Source organism: Phocoena phocoena, chromosome 17 (genome assembly GCF_963924675.1).
Source record: "Phocoena phocoena chromosome 17, mPhoPho1.1, whole genome shotgun sequence".
In the NCBI taxonomy this organism is placed as follows: Eukaryota; Metazoa; Chordata; class Mammalia; order Artiodactyla; family Phocoenidae; genus Phocoena; species Phocoena phocoena.
In genome coordinates this window covers 36,327,543-36,346,944 of record NC_089235.1, presented here as the reverse complement: position 1 = coordinate 36,346,944, position 19,402 = coordinate 36,327,543, and the positions used below count along the sequence as shown (strand labels likewise).

Sequence of the window (19,402 nt, the reverse complement as noted above, 5' to 3'; positions counted from 1 at the left end):
GGTATAGTGGGAACTTACCTCAACATAATAAAGGCCATATGTGAAAACCCCACACCCAACATGGTTCTTAATGGTGAAAAATAAAACCATTTCCACTAAGATCAGTAAGAAAACAAGTTTGCCCACTCTCACCAGTGTTATTCAACATAGTTTTGGAAGTTTTAGGCAGAGCAATCAGAGAAGTAAAAGAAATAAAAGGAATCCAAATCGGAAAAGAAGAAATAAAGCTGTCACTGTTTGCAGATGACATGATACTATACATAGAGAATCCTAAAGATGCTACCAGAAAACTACTAGAGCTAATCAATGAATTTGGTAAAGTAGCAGGATACAAAATTAACGCACAGAAATCTCTTGCATTTCTATACACTAACAATGAAAGATCAGAAAAGGAGATTAAGGAAACACTTCCATTTACCATTGCAAGAAAAAGAATAAAATACCTAGGAAGAAACCTACTTAAGGAGACAAAAGACCTGTATGCAGAAAACTATAAGACACTGATGAAAAAATTAAGTATGAAACAAACATATGGAGAGATATACCATGCTTTTGGGTTGGAAGAATCAATATTGTGAAAATGACTACACTACCCAAAGCAATCTACAGATTCAATTCCATCCCTATCAAACTACCAATGGCATTTTTCACAGAACTAGAACAAAAACTTTCCAAATTTGTATGCAAACACAAGACACCCCAAATAGCCAAAGCAATCTTAAGAAAGAAAAACAGAGCTGGAGGAATCAGGCTCACAGACTGCAGACTATACTGCAAAGCTACAGTAATCAAGACAGTATGGTACTGGCACAAAAACAGAAATATAGATCAATGGAACAGGATAGAAAGCCTAGAGATGAACTCACACACATATGGCCCCCGTATCTTTGATAAATTTGGCAAGAATATCCAATGGAGAAAAGACAGCCTCTTCAATAAGTGGTGCTGGGAAAACTGGACAGCTATATGTAAATGAATGATATTAGAAGACTCCCTAACACCATACACAAAAATAAACTAAAAATGTATTAAAGACTTAAATGTAAGTCCACACATCATCAAACTCTTAGAGGAAAACATAGGTAGAACACTCTATGACATAAATCACAGCAAGATGCTCTTTGAGCCACCTCCTAGAGAAATGGAAATAAGAACAAAAATAAACAAATGGGGTCTAATGAAACTTAAACGCTTTTGCACAGCAAAGGAAACCATAAACAAGATGAAAAGACAACCCTCAGAATGGGAGAAAATATCTGCAAGTGAAGTAACTAACAAAGGATTAATCTCCAAAATTTACAAGCATCTGATGCAGCTCAATTACAAAAAACAAACATCCCAATCCAAAATTGGGCAGAAGACCTAAATAGACATTTCTCCAAAGTAGATATACAGATTGCCAACAAACACATGAAAGGATGCTTGACATCACTAATCATTAGAGATATGCAAATCAAAACGACAATGAGGTATCACCTCACACCAGTCAGAATGGCCATCAACAAAAAGTCTGTAAACAGTAAATGCTGGAGAGGGTGTGGGGAAATGCTGGTAGGCATGTAAATTGATACAGCCACTATGGAAAACAGTATGGAGGTTCCTTTAAAAAACTAAAACTAGAACTACCATGCGACCCAGCATTCCCAGTACTGTGCATATACTCTGAGAAAACCGTAATTCAAAAAGAGTCATGTACCACAATATTCATTGCAACACTATTTACAATAGCCAGGACATGGAAGCAACCTAAGAGTCCATCAACTGATGAATGCATAAACATGTGGCACATATATACAATGGAATATTACTCAGCCATGAAAAGAAACTACATTGAGTTATTTGTAGTGAGGTCGATGGACATAGAGACTGTCATATAGAGTGAAGTAAGTTAGAAAGATAAAAATAAATACAGAATGCTAACACATATATAAGGAATCTAAAAAAAAATGTTCTGATGAACCTAGGGGCAAGACAGAAATAAAGACATAGACATAGAGAATGAACTTGAGGACATGGGGAGTGGGAAAGGTAAGCTGGGATAAAGTGAGAGAGTGGCATGGACTTATATATACTACCAAATATAAAATAGATAGCTAGTGGGAAGCATCCTCATACCACAGGGAGATTAGCTGGGTGTTTTGTGACCACCTAGAGGGGTGGCATGTGGAAGGTCGGAGGTAGACGCAAGAGGGACTACATATTGGGATATACGTATATGTATAGGTGATTCAATTTCTTGTAAAGCAGAAACTAACACACCATTGTAAAGCAATTATACACCAATAAAGATGTTAAAAGAAGATGGTGGAGATGAACCTGAAAAATCACAATGCTAAGAGAGACGTTGACAGAGTGCCTCTTGGTAATGGCACAATGTGACTAAAGTGTTTGGAACACAACATACTAAATATGTTAGTGGAAGATTTGTTCACATTTGTGCAATTTTTGTTTTCATTCAGAGAAATATGATGATTTCCATCTTATTATTTATGTAGTTTATATGTATTTACATATTTTGATTTTTCAATCCAATCTTCCTCTTCTATAAAGATTGTTTGGAGGGGGTATTTTTTATTCTCTTTCCTCTTTCCTACTCCCTTTCCCAGCTGATAACTCCCTTTGCTTTAGTTACTTCCAGATCTCTTCAGTGGTCCCCAAAACTCATGGATGTCTCCTGATGATCTCCCAGTATCTTAAATTCACCATCTCCTAAAATAAACTTCCCTTTCCTTTTAGCTACCCTCCTGGATTTCCTGTTATTTATCCCAGTTTGAGTAGTTCAAAGCTTCAAATTATCATTTGTATTGCCCTCTCTCTTCCCCCAACACCCAAACTGTGCTGGTTATGTTAATTACATATTGAAATCTCTTTTAAGTCCAACCTCTATCTCCATTTTCACAAGCTTTCAACCAAAGCAGAGGAAGATGGTGCTGTCTGTTACCTCCTTTTCCCTGTATTAGCACCAACCAACCCTTCTTGGTTGTGTTCCTGCAGACTGCATCTGGCTCAGAACTCCCAAATCCCAGCTTTAAGCACCCTTTCCTGTACACATGTCTGTCTTCGACAGGGACTTGAGTTCCTCCTCTGTCCCTAACCAACTGCACAATCCTGAGCAAGTTAGTTATCTATGTCCTCAACATTTTCATCAGTAAAATGAATAGTATCCTATTACCTATTTGAAAATGGAAGTATAGTTGCCAATTATCTATTTCAGTTATTCAGAAGAATGTCCTTTGAAAACTTGGAAGTGCTATACAAATATTAGCACTGTAATTTTCATTCACTGACCTAGTGTTCATTGGACAATGAAGGATAATGCAATGGAATTTAAAACACATTTCTTCCCTTAAAAATCTAGTTAGGAGGAAAATATGGATGAATGAAACAACTTTATAACCATGTAAGGCGATATGTGACTGAGTGAGGCATGTGGTAGTCTCTCCATATTACTATGATTTCCATCTTACAGCTGAAGACACTGAATTCCAGGCTGCACTTGACTGTATATTCCCCTCTATGGATCTGGCTGACTTCTTTGTCTACCTGAGATTGCCAAAGAGTGTGTCCTTTCAATTTACTTTACTTCTCTATTAAACCTTGAAGAAAATATAGTATTTGGATTGGCAAAAAAGTAGATTGTTCTAGAAAGGAGAAGATAAATAAAGGATCAGATCTAGGGACAATAAAATTAGATGTAGGGGTCATGAACTGATTCATCTGATTGGGATAGAGAACTTGTGTAATGTGTAGTAAAAGGGAAATCAGTTTGAGAAAATAAGGAAGGGCTTTAGTTGTCAAGATGAGGAGTGGGCACTTGATCCTCAGAAGGGAATCTTTATAATCTCTAATGCATAAGAAGGCTTTTTTAAAAAGGTGATTTAAGATTAATGTATTATTACATCACAGAATAGAATAAAGCTGGGATAGCAACTACATCTCAGCTTGTGTGCCAACACCAACCATTTGTAGCAGCTTCTTACAACTGCCTGTTTAGAAGATTCTCAGGTTACTTTGGCTCATAGGAGGAAGTGCCTTGATTAATTAATTCTGTCTGATGTAAGCATGGGAAACTGGGTATTTTCTATCCATGGAGTAAGACAAAGACTGTCTCATAGCAGAAAAAAAAATATGAAAGTCATACTAATTCATTTTGAATATGGTTAAGGACAGAATTAGAGTCACAGAAGTGAAAATGTAAAGGCAATAAAACCAAGAGCTATAGGTTTTACTAGTTAAATTGAGAGAAGAAACCAAGAACATGAGCAGTAAATGAAACCTGAGGATCTAAAGCACAGGTAAGTGAGAACAGGAGGTTGCCCCTGAACAAGAGTGAGAGATGGGAGAACCTAGATACTTTGGAGTGTCAGAAGAGGGGAGAGAAGGAAAATACCAGAAAAATATTCTGGTCAACCAGTCCTAGCTACTATAAAAGGGTCACTGGGTGCCAAAATTTTACAAGGACAGGGCAAAGGTGACCATGCCCATCAGCTACTGCTCTGTGCAAAGTGAGCCTGATCTAGTGATGCAGAGGTGAGAATGCCCTTAAAAAGTTTCCAGATTAGCAGAAAAGTGAGACCTTTAAGAAATGATCATTAAATAAGTACAATACCAGTATTATACAAGCGTCCTTTGAAAGCACAACGTAGGAGAAAGTAAATTCGCTACAAGAAGTCAGAAGAGACCAGAGAAGCTAACATCTGAGCTGCACCCATGTTGATGTGGGTCATGCAATTAATTCATATATTTATATGATATTTATTTTATTCTATTCTATATGTTATAAATGTATTTAGAATACTTTACATAAAGTAATATAATAGATATTATAATATGTATTTATTATAATATGTATTTACATAAACATTCCATATGTTCTTTATCCACTGTACTGTTAATAAATATTTTAGTTGTTTCTGCATTTGGGAGAATTATAAACAAAGCTACTATGAACAATCTTGTATATGTTTCCAGGTACAGATATTAAGAGATTCCTTTTTTATTGTCTTTAGAAGAACAAAAATCAGTATGTCAGCTTTTCCTGTGTTTTTTTTTTTAAGTTTATATAATGGAGTTTGAATTTAATGTTTTCTTTCATCTTTTTATTTTTGCCCAATTAAGTTTATAAGACTCATCTAGTTTTCATTATTGTATATGTATATAGTATAATAAATATATCAAATAAAAATTCAAATGTACAAATATTCCATAGTTATATATACCTGATAATTTTTTTTTGAAATATGAGCTGTTTCCAGGTTTGTGTAGTTACTAACAATACTGTGTGAACATTCTTGTTTATGTAAATTGCTAGAATGTATAACTGGGAGTGGAATTGCTTGTCATAAGGTATGGTATCTTCAACTTTATATGATATTGTAAAACTGTTTTCCAAGGTGGTTGTAACAGTTTACACTCCCACTAGCACTGCAAGAAATTTTTTGTTGCTGTACATCCTCACCAATACTTGGTATTGTCAGACTTTTAAAAATATCAATTATATATATATATGTGTGTATATATACATATATATACACATATATATATACATATATATATGTAGTGTTACTTATGAATTTAATATACATTTCCTCAATAATTATTATAAATAACAATAGTGAATTTAAGCATATTCTCATATGTTTATTGGTATATTTGAAAATGTCTCATTTTGTGAAATGTCTGTTCATGTCTCTTGCCCATTTTCCTAACAGGCCATCTGCCATTTTTACTCCTTGATATCCTGGGGAGTGCAATTCTTTCTCCATTCTATTTGTTACACCTATCTCCTTTTACTCTGGCTTATCTCTTTATGCTTTATATGATGCCTTTTGGTAAACAAAAGCTCTTGATAATAATCTAGTGAATTTTAATGATAATGTTTAACATTTCTTATATATATTCTCCTATGTTCTCTTCTAAATTTATAATTTGTCTACCACTCCTAGGACTTTGATCCAGCTGGTACTGATTTGGGGTATGGCATGAGATAAAGGTCTAATTTCATTCATTATGGATACATGATTGTCTCATCATTGTATATTAACAAGACTGTCTTTTACTCACTGCTCTCCAGTGCCACATTTGTCACAAATAAAACACCAATATATGTGAGATTTTTTTCCTTACTTCTGTGCTCTCTACTCTGTCCTATTGATCTGTTCACTTATCTTTGAACCAGTACCACACTCCACTGATTATTAGGGCTTTATAATACATCTATACATACATAAGAAAACATGCTCTCCCGCTTGTTCATATATTTCAACAGTTGTGCCTATTCTTGGCCATTTGTTTTTGTACAAAATTGAGAATGAGCTTGTCAATTGCCATTAAAATGTCCTATTGGAATTTTAATTGTGATTCAATTTATATCTATAAATAAACTCGAGAACTGACATCTTTTCAATATTGTACATTCTGATCAGTGGACATTGTATTTCCTTCCATTTTTACAAAAATAGTACCATTAATTTGTGTTTCAGGTATTCTTAACACCTCATAATAAAGTTTTACACCTTCATCCTTTGTAGGTTTATACATCTTAAATTCACTTCTAATAGATTAGGAGGATGAGAGGGAAGAAGAAGAAAAGAAGGAGGAAGGGGGAGGACAGAATAGGAGAGAGATAAGAGAAAGAAGGAGGAAGAGAGAAAAAAGAGAGGAGGATGGAGTAGGCAAAGAGGAGGGAGATGGAGGAGGAGAGAATAGGAGGAGGGAGGAAGAGAAGGTGGAGAGGGGAGGGAGGATGTAGATCAGGAGGAGAGAGGGAAGACAGAAGTAGGAGGCAGAGAGGGAGAAGGGGAAGAAGATTTCATTCTCTGGTCTATATTCAAGTCAGTACACTTAGTTGTTTTTTAAGCTAACTCACCATTGCAAATGCCATTGGATAGAGAATTGAGCAATGTGTTTTGTTCACACTGAAATGAAAACAAATATAAAGAAGAATAACATTATAAAAATTCATTTCTGTCCCTGAAAAAGAACATCATTCTTTTCTCCATAAATAACAAAGAAAACTTGTATGCAATAATTATTTTTCCTAGTTTTTTTTCAGAATGATAAATACAACAAACTAAAATAATAAAATAATTGGTTCTAAGCTTATGTTAGCTCAGTAGATAATTTAAATTATCAAGTCAGGCTATCTTCTTTAGAACGTTTTCTGCAAGATTAAGTTTGTTTTAATATTTGATTAGGAATTGAACATTTGTACGTATTTTTCATTGTAGCGTACCCAGTCAGAAATTAACTTCATTAACATAGCACTCTCAAAGAGAGACCGCCAACCATATATTTCATATTATACAAAAGTTAGCTGTTCGCTTAATATGATAAACTCTAGGTCCATCCATGTTGCTGCAAATGGCATTATTTTATTCTTTTTTATGGCTGAGTAATGTGAAGTAAGCCAGACAGAGATAAATATCATATGATATCGCGTATATGTGGAAGCTAAAAAATAATGATACAAATGAACTTATTTACAAAACAAAAACAGACTCATAGACATAGAAAACAAGTGTATGGTTACCAATGGGGAAGGTGTGGGGGAAGGATAAATTAGGATTTGGGGATTAACATATACACACTACTATACATGAAGTATATAACCAACAAGGACCTACTGTGTAGCACAGGGAAATGTACTCAATATTTTGTAATAACCTGTAAGTGAAAAGAATCTGAAAAAAAAAGATACATATGTTTGTATAACTGAATCATTTTGTTGTAACCTGAAACTAACACAATATTGTAAATCAACCATACTCCAATAAAAATAAATATTTTTAAAGTTAGCTGTTCATCTGAAGCTCCATGAAAATGTCCAAGAAAAAATATTCCTGATTTATGGAAATGCTGGAGAATGAAAACGACTCTATATCCTACAATTAAACTTCTTTGAAATTAAAAATAATTGATTCCTCTAACATTATAACATGCCCTGTACTTCTCAAAAATGTGTTATTGTTATTACTGTTAATGATGATAACAATTGTTATTTCTTGAGTACTTATTATATACCAAGAACTTTACATTAATCATTTAATCCTCAGAATAATCCTATGAATTTACTGATCTCATTTTTCACCCGAAAGTTGGAAAATTTCTGAATTTGGAAGACTTCTAAAGATTGAAATGGTTAAATAATCTGACCAAAGTCACAAAGCTAGTAAGAACTGAGTTAGAACCTGAGCTCATGTCTTTCCACTCTGCACCTCATGCTTCAAACTTCTACATTATATTGCTTTTCTCATGAAATCAGATATCATCTTAGAGGGTGACCACACAACATCTATTTTCCCTTCTTAATCCCAGTGGTTCAGCGTATATATTTTAAGTCTGATTCTGACAGTTATCAAATAGTTTTCACCAGGTTATTTTACATTTCTAAGTCTCAATTTTTCTTTTTTGTAACATTCAGGTAAAGTCAGTTACATCATGGGGCTGATAACAATTAAGTTAGATAGCCCACTTAAAGGGACTTGCCCTTGAGAGACAGTCAACAAATGTGATTCCTTTCCCTCCTCTTAAAATACCTTGTCTGAAATCTCTCCTGCAAAAGAAGTTTAAATCAGATACTCCCCCCTCGAGAAGGTGGAGAATGACTCCACACTTCTTAAGTACAGGCTGCACAGAGTGACTTGCTTTCAAGGACTACAGCAGGGAAAGGGGGAAAAGGAGTAACTTTACAGTGAAGAAACCTGACAAATACTATCTCATCCAAGTGATCAAGGTCAACATCAACAGTGATAAATCATGCTTATATTATGTACCCTTGAAACAATGTGATGAAAATGGCACTTCACCTCTATAGTTTTCCTCCTGAAAACCCATATATCCAGTCCTACTATGAGAAAAATAAGAGATAATTCCACCAGAGGGGCATTCTACAAAATACCTGACCAGTACTACTCAAAACTGTCAAGGCCATCAAAAAAGGGAAAGTCTAAGAAACTATCACAGCCAAGAGAATCTAATGAGACAGGACAACTAACTGTAATGTAATATCCTGGCTGGAATTCTGGAGCAGTAAAAGGACATTAGGTAAAGCTAAGTAAATCTGAATAAAGCATGGACTATAATTAATGATAATGTACCCATATTGGTTGATCGATTATAATAAATATGTCACACTAATACAAGAAGTTAATAATAGAGGAAACTGTGTGGTGTGGGGTATATAGGAACTCTCTATACTAACTTCTCAATTTTTCTCTGTAAATCTAAAACTGTTCCAAAAACTAAAATCTACTTTAAAAAAAAAACCTTGTCTGAGCAAAAGAAAATTTTAGGTAAACAGCAGATTGAAACTTCTCTTGCAAAGTGAGACCACAAAATGGTGATAATATTATAGTGAATATCTGTAGCCTATATAATAATGAGCATGAATCCATCAAACACTAGCAGCCTGAGATCCTTCTAAGCTTCTGCATTCAGGGAGACATTTAATAGTGATATACAGGAAGTATAGCAGTATAACGATATAGAAGTATATTGTTACATAACCTAACAGGGGATCCTTTTTCAGTTTATGTTTTGAATAGGATGTAAATCTTCCTGCTCTGGAATGTTTCTAATGCCCTTCCATCACTACTATCTGTTGAAAATTCAGCTGTCAGAGAAGAGAAGATCAAGTCCCTGGCAGAGCACTCCAGTTCAAGGAACAACTATAGACTGCTATGTTCAGCCTGAAAAAGGGAGGCAAAGCTGCAGCAGAGATTAATTGATGCAGACTTGTTACTCCAAAACTGAACTTACAATAAGTGCATAGTCCTTAAAATAAGTAGATATCCTAGGCAGACAGTGTGTGACAAGGACAATATGAGTTGCCCAAAAGAGCATCCATGCTCAAGACTATCCTTTTAAGCATTCTGAATAAAGGTTTACCCCAGGTTCCTCTGAGAGGAGGAATTCCAGAGTGCCATCTGAGTCCTTGTTGTGTCCTTTAAAACTCATAACATACAAATATACATACAATATTTGCTTTATTATCATTAGAGTAGAGCTCAGTTTCAACAAATTCTTTCTCACCAACATAAAGTTCTGAATTAAAGAATCCTTTTGGGTGCCATTACGTACCAATAACCTAGATTCAATAAACTCTATTTGATTTTTAGACTCAATTTTCTGAAGTCCCAAGTAGGTAAAATCATATATGTAGAACCTTCTCACAGAAGACTGTGTTAATGAAATTTGTTTCTAAGGTACACCACAAGGTAAACACATGCCAATTTGCAATTTCTGAAAACAAGTTGGAGCAACCTTAATCTTGCAGGAAAATATTCTAAGGAAAACACTATCGACTATCGGTAAATAATTTGTTATAAGAATCCTCATGTCAGGTACTCTACTAGAAATGATGAAGTCCACAAACTAGTGTATTATTTCAATAAGTAAATTTAGATTTTGGTAAAATAAGACCACAACTTCTTGTGGGTTAATTAGGTTATTTGACACTCTAGACAGATTTTCCCACAATATTGTTATGCATGATGTTATGAGCTTAATGTCAGCCACAAGAGCCTTCCTCTCTCATAATACAGTTTAACACTCTGTAAGGTATAGAATGGCTTTGTGATTAAAAATAGGCCTAATATACAACTTGAACAATTAGGAATATATCTCCCCCTTTGGCATAAGAGCAAGTTCTTCTCACCCCAAAATCAAAGGTGCTAGTTCCTAATATTCCAATGAAAGTTGACATCCTAAAGATCACAGTGAGGGGTAAAGAAGGTCTGGAGATATATAGACAGGGCCAGCTTCATGGGCTTGAGCCCTGTGCAGTCACATAGGACCCCATGCTTAGAAGGGTCTCTCATTTGGCTTAATGTTCTGCTGTCACCATTTTGAAATTCCTAACAACTGTTGAACAAGGAACTTCACATTTTCATTTTGAACTGTGCCCAGCAAATTTCATATCTGATCTTGTATTTAGGACCTCTGTTGTGTGGATCACTATGAGGCAGAAGCATGAAGCTGCAGAGACAGGAATGTGGAATTAGCTCCTGAGACACCAGAAGTGGAAGGGCCAAGGTCTCCTATGCATCTGACTGACTGGGAGATAGTATATGCTCAAGGATACAAGAGAAAAAAGAGATCTTTGTTATCTAAAAGTCAAGAAATGCTTCATTGAGAGGGCATTATTTGCACTCAATCAAACTAATAATTCTAGCTAAGATTTTATAGTATTGAGTAGGTTAGGCACTATTCTAATTTCTTTGTGTATATTAACTCATTTAATCATCTCTAGTACTGATTAGGAAACTGAAACAGAAAAGATTAAATAACTTGGCTAGGGTCCCACCATTCCTAAGTGGCTCACCCAGGCAGCTTAGCTCCAAAGTCCATGCTCTTAACATTGCAGACAGCTTAAGGATTCAAATGATTACAGATAGCTCATTCACATGAACTCATCCTGATGAACATTTGATTTGCTATCTGTGTTAATTGAAATAATTTATGAAGATAAAGAATGATGGCATTTTAAAATAACGTTATAATGATGGCAACAGTTTATCCTTCTCTGAGTCATTTACCATATTCTCTTTTAGAGGTAGATCTAACTCTTCTTTCTCTTGGTAAAAAGATCCTTTGATTTAAGTGATTTGTCTTATGTATTCTCCTCAGGGTTATAGCACTTAGTACACATGTCCATTAGATATGTGCTGAATTAATGAGTAAGTGAACAACTGAACAAATGAATGAACAAAAGCGATTACCTAAAGGCTAACTACAAGAGCCAAATAAAATGTATAATACAATATAAGGTTTTGCTCAGGAAGAGGTCTCTAAACACTTTTATAACATATTATATTTACATGATAACGTTTTTGGGGCATGATGTTATAAGGTTATCTGTAGCATGATATTGTAATCATGAAAGAGTTGACCCTACCTTGCTGATTTCATCAAGTGGCTGGTTGCTGGCATTTTCTTTTTGGATTATGTTCATTAGATCAGTATGAAACTTCTTTACATTCAGAAAAACAAGTGGGTTGTTTATTGAGATAATTTTCACCTGCTGCAGGGTTTCCTTTTACAAGAAAAAAAAAAGGAATAGATTCAGAGTTCTGAATGAAATAAATCCTACAATGAATTGAAATCCTACAAGTCCAAATGCCACTCATTTATGGAAGCAATCTCCTGGCTGATGTTTTCATTAAAATTTCTTCGGAGAATTTAGTATACTATCATACTTCTCAGGGAAAATATGTACTTCCTCTTTATTAAGAAACATTAGTAACCATGAGATAAGTCTGCAGCTTTTCAGAAAAATGCTCCTTATTCCTACTAATTGGGTTTTGGGGAGGCAACAGCCTAGACTATCCAAAGAGTATCATGAAGACTTATCCTCCTAAAAGTACCTCTTCCACTCAGTCTAGAAATTTAAAATTCCTTTACCTAGCCATCAGTATTTTTAAAAATGAAAATATGTCCTAAAGGGTCACTGTCAGTCATTTACCTCATAATGACATAGTCGTCCTTAGGCAGGAATATAACCTTACAAGTGACTGATAGTTCTAACTGAGGGAAAGAAACCAAGAGGTATTATCAGGAAGGTAATTTCACTTTGGGCAGGCCTAGATTACATTGGATTTAGGATATAGGCAAGACATGAGGAAATGGGGAAGGAAAAATTTCAAAACAAAAGGTGTCTGCTTTGGCCATTTGCCCAGGTCTTCCTGGCAATACCATCTTCTCCATGACCTTTGGGGCAGGGGTCTGTCTTAGAAACTGAGAGGATGGTAAGTTCTATGAAATGATAACTCCTTACCAACTAAATAAAGCAATATCCCTTCAGACTTTAGTACTCACATTGAGGAGGAGACACATACAGGCAGAGATAGAAAGGTAAAAGAAAATATCAGATATATGAATTTGGACAATTAGTTTAACCTCTCTTAGATTCCTTGCTTTTTAAAGTAGGTAATTTTTTTAAAACAATTCCATCATTTAATAAGTCTGAATTCATTTTTACCACATGGTATTGTACATGGTCAGCTGTTGAAACAGATTTCTTTTAAACAGATCTTAGTTTTAAAAAAGTCATAGATACTGTGAGTTCTGTATAAACTGGTGGATAGTAAATTAGTTCCTTTGTTTTGACTTATAAGCCTCAATTTCACTGCAGAGTAAAGAATGTAGGCCAAAGAAAGCATAATTGGTCACTCATATAGAACAGTATTATTTCTATAATTTGAAGCTTTCTGAATGGACGGGTTCAAGCCTGATATAACTGTAAAAAGCTTACTTAGTGAAAAGACTAGATGGAAATCATACAAAATGTTATTAACTTTAATCAATAACTTAAACAGCACTATGTTACTAATTGCTATTCAAACTCAAAAATCTGTTTTTGAACCCCCATGAAGGCAGCAGGGGTACACAACCATGTCACCTTGTACTTAGGGGAGTGTCAATATATATTTCAACAGAAACTTTGGCTTTAGGAAAGAGTCATAATGGCTTTATAATGTCAAATAATGGCTTTAATTGTCATTTTAAGTATACCACAGGGGAAAGTGTGCTTTAATTAAATATATATACCAGTGATGCTGGTAAGGTTGAAAGTTACTCCTAATTTTGATAGCTATAAAAACTAGTTTGTACATGACAAGACAATGAGAGAAAAACAAGCAATTCCTTTGAAACAAATAAACAAACAAAAAAGTTCACAGTGTTTTGTATCCAACAGTATGCATTTTATGACAATAACGTACAGATTGAGCACACTAGGTCTCTATATCCTAAAGAAAATGAGCATTTACATTATTCATGGGCTGTACTGAATTTTAAAAAAAAGATCAACTATACACTCACCCCTTACACAGGATAAACTGTCCTGGGCTGTATAGCTTTAGCACCATCACTAAAGTTGTTTGTAAAAGCTGACCAATATACATTTCAGTTTTAAAAATGAAGGATATATAGTATATGTTACAAGTCTCAAGTAGGCAGTGTCAAAATGACATCTATTTCTTTGCTTGCTTTGTGATCATACCCCTTGGAGGTGTTATGGGTCTCATGGTATTTGGTTTCTTTTTCTCTGCAGGATTAAAATCTGAAAAGGACACATTAGTGTTTCATCCACACTCATCATGGCACCTGCATTGTCAAACCCTCCACAACAATTGGGTGCAGAAAACAGAGTGACCAATTGTCTCTTTGCAAAAAAATTATATCCGTCTTCAACCACCTGATAGGCTCTACATATAAAATCCAAATCATACTTATGGAGAAATTTTGCAACCACTTCTGCACCAAATGTGAAGGACACGCCTCTGTCATTTTCCACCCAGCCTAAGACATCTTTATCAGGGTCAGACCACAAAAGATCACAAAGAAGACTTTGATCTGGTACATCAATTGGTCGAATAATTCACTGAATCTGCTCCATAGACTGAAGATCCTGGTGATAAACCTCCATGACAGCAGAATATTTTCTCATCCATGATGGCTGCTATCGGTAAACAGTTAAAGCAATCTGTGAAGTTTTCCATAGTTTAATGTTGTATCTTCTTTTACATTCATCATAAAATCCATAAATTCTATTGATGCTGGCACATTCGTGATTTCCTCTGAGAAGAAAAAAATTCTCGGGATATTTGGTTTTGTAAGGCAATAAGAGGCAGATAGTCTCCAATGACTGCTATCCCCTGTCCACATAGTCCCCCCAAAACAGGTAATTGCTTTCTGGAGGGAAAACACCATACTCAAAAAGTCGAAGCAAATCATAGTATTGCCCATGGATATCACCACATATTGTGAGTGGTGCTTCAAGTTCCAGTAGGATAGGCTGACTTTGGAAGATTTCTCCGAACTTTAAGCAAAGTCCTCTGATTTCGTTCTCCTGTAGCTGGACATTCTTACCAGGTTTGGACCCTCTCACTTCCAGCAGCCATTGGATGATGCTGTCGATGTTCAGTTTATATCTTCCATTACGCTTCCCCCGCCGACCTTCCCGTAGCGGCAACAACTACGGCTAGTGCCTTGGGATTCACGCCTCCTTTCCCACACCACCAGCACAGACATGGTGGTGGCAGCGGTGGCAGGGGATCCCTGTTTCCTCCTTCTCTCCCCACTGGAACCACGAGAGCTAACGTAGGTAAATTTTTAAGCTAGATAATGTCAAAAAGTTTCTATAGCTACACAACTGTTTAAACTCTAGAAAGTTAGAAGATTTGCTGAAAATAAACAATTCAAGAAAACAAAAACGCTTAAGTTACCAAATTAACTTTTTTTTTTTGCTGTACGCGGGCCTCTCACTGTTGTGGCCTCTCCCATTGCGGAGCACAGGCTCCGGATCCGCAGGCTCAGCGGCCATGGCTCACGGGCTCAGTCGCTCCGCGGCCTGTGGGATCTTCCCGGACTGGGGCACGAACCCGTTTACCCTGCATCGGCAGGCGGACTCTCAACCACTGCGCCACCAGGAAAGCCCTACCAAATTAACTTTTAATCAAGAGGAAATCTCTTATAAGCCAAAAATAAAACAATTATTTGGCCTGTCAGGTTTAGTTATGACAAAGACCCACATCTTAAATTGACTCATTAATCACATCACATGTTTGTGCCAATATGGTTTAAGATAATATACTTTTTAAAGATAGATATTTATTAAGGAACAGAGACTCAAATGGGGCAAGAAAAGAAATTCTCAATAGAGTTGAATTCACTGAGTGGGGAGGGGTCTTCCAAATTGAGAATGAGTGTTTCATGTGAAGAAGGGGTGGGAGCATGCATAAACAGAAGGGAGGAGTGACAGATCACCACTACTCTTGAAGTTAGCTAAAAATTCCACCTAAGAGTTCATATTCAAATTTTTCTCTATCTTACTGTTTTCCCTCTTAGTTTTGATACAAAACATTAAATAACTAGTGAGGTGTAATATTCTAATAAGATTTCCATGTGACACAGTTATTATTCAGGTAGGTAGCTAGACTGGAACAAATCAAGTTTTAAAGACATGGAGAAATTTCAGCACTTTCATCTTCCTGCAAATCCCCTCATTCACTTCCTCACATAATTAGCTTGACAAGAAGGTATGAATTAGGTAGAATTTATTAACCAGTGATCTTTAAACTGAAAAATACCAAACTTGAATTCTGTTTCAAAGCTAAGAATGTCAAGGCTATTGGAATACGGCTGTACTTGTGGGGTGGCTACACTGAGGACTTTAGAGGCCTGAGTCAGTCTGGGACTTTGTATGAGCATTAAATTCCCATGGAAAATTTAAAGGAGGAAAAGAAAGGGATAGGAAAGGAAGGTAGCATTGGTGGAAAACTCGAGCCTGGGACACCTTCAAAGTCTTTGAACTCCAATAGCTTTCTATGAAGCAAATCTTTCCATACTTGTTAAAAAACACAAGCCATTTCCCTAGGTGTCACAGAAGGACTCCTGCTGCTACTTTCTACTTCCAGTCTACTCAGAAATACCCTGACACTGATCCTTCTGATAGGAGGCCAGTTCTCTCTGTTCTGAGGGCAATCATGAGGTACTAAAACAAGCAAAAATGAAAAATAAAGAAAAAAAAAGGTTAGTGAAACATTACAAAGCAGGTTCAAAGTAAGGCCAATTTTTTAATTGACAAAAATTCAAGTTGACATTTTCTTTCTTCACTTTAAACTTGTTTGGGTCATCCTTCAGAACAAGAAGCTAGAACTCAAACATAATTGGCCTGCCTAAACATGGATTGAGTGAGACAATTCATATGTTGTTTCCTTAAAAAGGTGTCCACTGTGCAAGAAACAAATCCTAGTGGCATCAATTACCCTCTGCTAATAAAACAGAGGGTCACTGATTGTGTTAACAAATACCATGACCCCACTTTGCTTTATTCCCTTCCCTATTCCCTATCTTCCTCCATCATTTTATTTGGAATAGACTATTAGTTTAGTTTGACTGTTTTATGTCAACTTAATAATGGAAAAGAGGTTTCCAAATAACTGAACTAGTCTGGACCATGATTATTCTGTGAACTTTACATCTATGACCCATGCTACCCTCTTATCTGCATGCTGATACAAGTTTTCTGTTGTTGTTCTATTGATTTGTTGCCTGTTGATTGCTATATATATGGTGGTTACACATGCCACTGAAAGTTCAAACTAATCAACAATAGAATTATCATTTTTAAAGTAGTAATTTATCTGCTTATGATACCTTGAAACTATCTGACCTACAAAAATTATTAGTTGCACGAAGGAAAAGGAAACTAAACTTACATCATCCATTTCTGTCTTCACTTTAAATTCCATTTCTTTCATATTTTTTATACTCAGAGTCTTTGCTCTAGAATTAAGGCAGATATAAAATACAATGTCATTTCCAAATTACTACATTAAACATGAAGAAATAAAAAGGATAAGTCATTTTATTTTAACAATTAGAACATATTTAGAAGGGTTTAGATGCTATATCCCATTTGTTCATAAGACACTGGTAAATGTGTATCTCTCTGGGATCCTCAGAAACAGAGACATCTAAATAGAGATTTTAAAATGTAATTTATCTCACCTGGGCTCCCAGCTACCATATCTTCAAGCTAAAGAGGTGGATTGATAAAGAAGAGCAATAAGGGAGAAGGCTAGAAAGTATATGGTATTTAAGAAAATTTTGTTTTAGGGTAAAGGAAGTAAAGAGGGAATCAATGGCAAGATCGGACCACATAACAATGAATCTAGATATAGAAACTTCATAAAGATAGAATCTATAGAGGTAAAACTTAAATTTTTAAGAATATATTATTTCACAAAGAATTTCAAGGGAAGGATGAGAAGTGAGTAGAAGCATTATCAGATGATGAACATTGGGAAACAGAAAAAGAATTGATCAAAATATGGAATGGTTTACAGATGTGCAGTAAAAAACAAAAAGAATGTGTTCATTAATAAATTATCTAGAAAAAAGTAGCTAGATTAATAAAGCTTCTGAAAAATTAAATTTTTTGAGGTTACTTAACTTTTCAAATGATTACATTGTTATATGGTTTGTGTCTCATTAAATACTATATCCATTCACTTAAAAAATAGCTCTGTGATGCACTGTATAGCTGTGGGGTTAATTTGTTTACTTTACTTTAATAGATTTTATATATTCTATTTTATAGTTCTGACAAAATATTTCTCTTCATTAAGACAAGTGCTGTCATATATCACATGTAGATAAAAACTTCTATATAAATAAAACATGAGAGTAATACTATCTATTCCACAGAAATAAAAGTAACTGGCAACAGTATATTTGCTGCTGTGTCAGAATGAACAGCATTTAAATAAGATCTTACCTTGGGAAACGACCAATCACAATAGCTATGGTACACACAACACCAAACAGCAGCCCCACATTGGCAGCAAAGCATATTGTAAATATATATGTACTGACCCATATGCCCTGAAAGACAAACAGGAAACAAGCTATGGGTCCTTTATATTCTCATCTTTCTCGTTTTTGCCAAATTCCTCACAATCTTGTTCTCTACCATTCCTGTGATGAAATCTCTCAGCAAGAATATATTACTCAAGGAGTGGTAAACAGAAGCCCAGAAACACAAAAACAAACCCAGGCCCCAGCGGACTCCCAGTGACAGAGGTTAAGGGAAAGACAAAGGGAAAAGGCACATTCTTTTTATATAGATGCTGCCAACCCTTATTTCAATCCCCAAAAAACTTTCTGTTTAAGATCTGTAAATAGTTGGCTGATGTGCTTGCTTCAAAAGCATTCCATAATTACCTACTGTTTTCTCATTTGGTGTAATAATATTACAAACAAGTGTTTGTAAATTTTTGGTCATTCTCAGTAATATTCTGTTTTCTGGGATTGCTATAAAGAGAACTAAGATAGCTTATTACTATTGATACATAGGACTCTCAAAGCCTATTGTTAAAATGACTGACTCTAACAGCACAACCAAAGCCACTTTTAGGCCAACCACTATAAAAATCGTTATACTTTTATTTGCAAGGGTCACTTCTTGTGAAATTGTGAAAGCTAAAAACTCAAGGCCAACTTAGTTCTTGGGAATATTTCAAAAGATTGCAAGAAAATTCTATTTCTCCTTCAACTGGGATTCCAACAATATTGCAGTTTTGTCTACCACCTGAAATTACAATTTGCAACAGGATACTGTATTATATTGGCAATTCTAAGTTTATTTCTGACAAAAATAGCTTTAAAAGGAAAATAATTTGTGAAATCCAGAAAGTTATATTTTCTAAACACAAAATTCTGCATTTGGCAAATAGTAGACCAACAAAATTATCAAACTCTCTCTTTTCTCCCAAATTACCTGCATTACTTTATGCAAGTAATTCTAAGTTGATTTCTTTCTGTCCCAATAGCTGTATTACCATTTTAAACAACATAATTCAATTCCATATGCTAATGAAAGATAAATTTCTCTATA

At 35.1% G+C, this 19,402-nt stretch overlaps 1 protein-coding gene and 1 pseudogene across 1 annotated transcript in view; both read right to left on the bottom strand.

The window, feature by feature from the left end:
- SLC26A7 (solute carrier family 26 member 7) overlaps positions 1-19,402 on the bottom strand; it is a 202,424-nt gene that overhangs the window by 33,835 nt on the left and 149,187 nt on the right. Inside the window, exons 11-14 of the mRNA XM_065895196.1 lie at positions 18,284-18,390; positions 17,223-17,289; positions 11,897-12,034; positions 6,869-6,917 (exon numbers count right to left, since the gene is read on the bottom strand). Of these exons, the coding sequence (XP_065751268.1) occupies positions 6,869-6,917; positions 11,897-12,034; positions 17,223-17,289; positions 18,284-18,390 (361 nt within the window). The remainder of the gene's footprint in view (positions 1-6,868; positions 6,918-11,896; positions 12,035-17,222; positions 17,290-18,283; positions 18,391-19,402) is intronic.
- LOC136137303 (serine/threonine-protein phosphatase PP1-gamma catalytic subunit B-like) lies at positions 13,167-16,995 on the bottom strand (annotated as a pseudogene).